The sequence below is a fragment of the Mya arenaria genome, chromosome 7 (genome assembly GCF_026914265.1).
Source record: "Mya arenaria isolate MELC-2E11 chromosome 7, ASM2691426v1".
In the NCBI taxonomy this organism is placed as follows: domain Eukaryota; kingdom Metazoa; phylum Mollusca; class Bivalvia; order Myida; family Myidae; genus Mya; species Mya arenaria.
In genome coordinates this window covers 31,426,460-31,430,491 of record NC_069128.1, presented here as the reverse complement: position 1 = coordinate 31,430,491, position 4,032 = coordinate 31,426,460, and the positions used below count along the sequence as shown (strand labels likewise).

At 36.4% G+C, this 4,032-nt stretch overlaps 1 protein-coding gene across 1 annotated transcript in view; it reads right to left on the bottom strand.

The window, feature by feature from the left end:
• Positions 1-602: 602 nt before the first annotated feature.
• LOC128241424 (sodium- and chloride-dependent glycine transporter 1-like) overlaps positions 603-4,032 on the bottom strand; it is a gene marked incomplete at its 3' end in the record, with an annotated part of 40,660 nt that continues 37,230 nt past the window's right edge. The window contains 2 exon segments of the mRNA XM_052958343.1: positions 603-725; positions 2,206-2,369. Of these exon segments, the coding sequence (XP_052814303.1) occupies positions 603-725; positions 2,206-2,369 (287 nt within the window).

Genomic DNA, 4,032 nt, shown 5'->3' with positions numbered 1-4,032 from the left:
TGGAAAAGTCAAAGCTCACGGTGAAAAAAAGTGAAGTATTTGGAAGTGTCAAATCTCACAGTGAAAAAAGCGAAGTATTTGGAGAAGTCAAAGCTCATAGAGAAAAAAGCGAAACATTTAAAAGAGATTAAGCTCACAGTAAAAAAAGCGAAAATAATTTGGAAGATATTAAGATCAATGAATAAAAAGAGAAATATTTGGAAGAGATAAAGGAAACAGCGAAGAATATGTAACAGATTAACTCACAATGACAAAAAAGCAAAATTACGAAGAATTTTGAATTGTTAAAAGTGACAAAAAATATTTGTAAATTCATCATTATTTTTCTGTATAAAGAAAATCTACTTAAACGATCAGCACTTACTATACGAAATATCATATGGTTTGTCTTTTAAATACAATCGAAACACGCTATGTCGAACTCTGTTATTTCGATGTTCTGGTTATGTCAAATTGTTTTCGTAAGAGTTTAGCAACACATTTCTTGTTTTTCGGTTAAATCGAATATTCGTTATCTCGAAGTATTTTCCGAGGTCAAAAGCGAGCTTTGACTGTAGTTTTTTGTAAAGAATATCTTCATAAACAATAAACGCTTACTATATGGCGCATCAAAGGATAAATCCTTGTTGTATACATCAGATAAATCCACTGCATATCTCCCCTTCCTATTCTCCTCAAGGGCTGGTCCCCACTTGTCTTTCGGACTGTTTGAATCGACCAGGGCACTAAAACAATCGGAAAAGGGCTGTTAATGATGTTGGCAAAACTTGTCATTCGGAACTGCTCACTCATTTTTCATCGAAAACAACCCCGGGTGTATTCGGAAGGATTTCAATCATAATATGTCAGAACACTTTACATTTAATTACGCTGCAAGTAGATCGCGTAGTAATTTCAATTTAGCAGTTAGACTTAATGACTTTACTCTTGGAAATCTTAGTTAGTTAGTCAGCAATAAACCACTTCACTGGCAAACGATTTAAACTAAGATATAATAAATACGAGTTTAAACACTACAATTAATTATACTTTTAATTAAAATTTACGAACTATTTGTACTGATATACCCGCGGCATATGTCCAATATTGAATTTGATGGAAAATGGCCGAGGAGTTCCGAATAAAAACTTTATATTGATATTCTCATAATGATATGTATTTTCATGCAATAAAACATTATCAGAATAGAAAAAAATAGAAGGAATATGAATCTATGTTTATACAATTACAACTTACACAGTACCAACAGTTAAATAGTAACAAAATGATTCGTACGTAATATCATGTCTGAAAAAGAGTTTAAATATTCGCCATAATATATTTATTGTTAAGAATGTCAACTAGTCATAACACTTATATCAACCGTTAAGCAAATATACAAAAATGAAAAGTTATCATGGGCTATCATATCCTACTTCATTGGTGTATATATAAACTTGTGTTTTACATACAACTATCAAAAATGACTAGAAATATACATTTATTATTCTATTTGTTCTCATGGTATATAGACATTTACAATTGAAATAAAAAATGATATTTGCCACGAGTGAAAATATAGTTTTCTATGATCACGAGTGAAGTAAAATACGATCTTACATTGAAATAAACAAATATCCTCTATTTAATTCCAATTTTAGGCATGTAATTTAAAGAAAACTGTTTGTTTCAGTGTAACACACAGCAATATAATTAACCTCGGGATCGCCAAAAGTGAATATTTCAGTCTTGGCTACGCCACCCATGAAATACAAGTTTTGGTGCTCATTGGTGGAATATTGTCCTCTATATCATTCTTGATAATGTGAAAAATAAATATAATATTTCCTCAGCGAGAATGAGTACAGATATTGAGAAATGACATCCCTAGGCTAGTGTTTAGCATGTATTCAGTGTGATATCTGTAAGAAATAGATGACAGGAACTATAATACAACTATGTTTGGTGGATAAAAAATCCTTTCTGTAAACATTCGTCACGTCATAATAATACAGTCGAAACTCGCTATGTCGAACTCTGTTATCTCGATGTTTTTGTTTTGTGGATTTTTTTCGTGTTAGGTTCAGTTATACACTTCTTTCATTTCGGTTATATCGAATGTTCGTTCTCTCGAAGTATCAACGGAGGTCCAAATGACATCGACATAGCGAGCTTTGACTAAATAGTGAAAATGATAAAAAAAAGAATGGAAACATGACAACAAACCTGCAACCTCCCTTCCAACAGAAGAAAATACAGAACCACAGCGGTATCATGATGATCGCCCCTATAACAATGAGCCACCAGATGGCGTCCGCCCAGGGTTCATATATATCACCATCTGTCTCGTGTTTCGGCTGGTACTGGATACACTTGAACACGATCACAGCCTGGAAATAGTTCAAGTTAAAAACTTCGCTTAGCCAGATCGTGACTAAAGCTGATAGCTTATATTATCACGATGACGATTGACTCGGTTTTCTACGTAAAAGCGGGCTCTGATGTACTTTTGTCTGTGCTAAAAGGCCGAGACAACTTCTCTCTGGCTGGGCACCAGCCCACGAGCTCTTTGATGAGATAAGAGCAATCTAACCATTAAATCACTTACTAATTCAAAAACATTCTTTAATGTCTCTGATAAAAAAAAATACCTAAAACTCACATAACACCAGCAAGAGCTGTTACCAACAAACACGCCACCAACACTCTTATCAACAAGCACACTTACCAACAAACACACTAAACAGCTCACACACCTTCCAACAAGCACACTTACCAACAAACACACTAAACAGCTCACACACATGCCAACAAGGACACTTACCAACAAACACGCCAACAAGCACACTTACCAACAAACACACTAACAAGCACACTTGCCAACAAACACACTTACCAACAAACACACTTACCAACAAGCACACTTACCAACAAACACACTAAACAGCTCACACACCTTCCAACAAGCACACTTACCAACAAACACTAAACAGCTCACACACCTTCCAACAAGCAAACTTACCAACAAACACACTAAACAGCTCACACAGATTCCAACAAGTACACTTACCAACAAACACACTAAACAGCTCACACCTTCCAGCAACACACTTACCAACAAACACACTAAACAGCTCACACACATTCCAACAAGTACACTTACCAACAACACTCTGAACAGCTCACACACCTTCCACAACAAGCACACTTACCAACAAACACACTAAACAGCTCACACACCTTCCAACAAGCACACTTACCAACAAACACACTAAACAGCTCACACACATTCCAACAAGCACACTTACCAACAAACACACTAAACAGCTCACACACATTCCAACAAGCACACTTACCAACAAACACACTAAACAGCTCACACCTTCCAGCAAACACACTTACCAACAACACTAAACAGCTCACACCTTCCAGCAAACACACTTACCAACAAGCACACTTACCAACAAACACACTAAACAGCTCACACACTTTCCAGCAAACACTCTTACCAACAAGCACACTTACCAACAAACACACTAAACAGCTCACACACCTTCCAACAAGCACACTAACCAACAACACACTAAACAGCTCACACACCTTCCAACAAGCACACTTACCAACAACACACTAAACAGCTCACACACCTTCCAACAAGCACACTTACCAACAAACACACTAAACAGCTCACACACCTTCCTGCAGACACTCTTACCAACAAACACACTAAACAGCTCACACACCTTCCTGCAAACACTCTTACCAACAAGCACACTTACCAACAAACACACTAAACAGCTCACACACCTTCCAACAAGCACACTAACCAACAAACACACTAAACAGCTCACACACCTTCCATCAAGCACACTTACCAACAAATACACTAAACAGCTAACTCACATTCCAGCAAGGACATTTACCAACAATCACACTTAACAAACAAGCACACTTGCCAACAAAAACATTAAACAGCTAACACACATTCCAACAAACACACTTACCAACAAACACACTTAACAAGCACACTTACCAACAAACACACTTACCAAC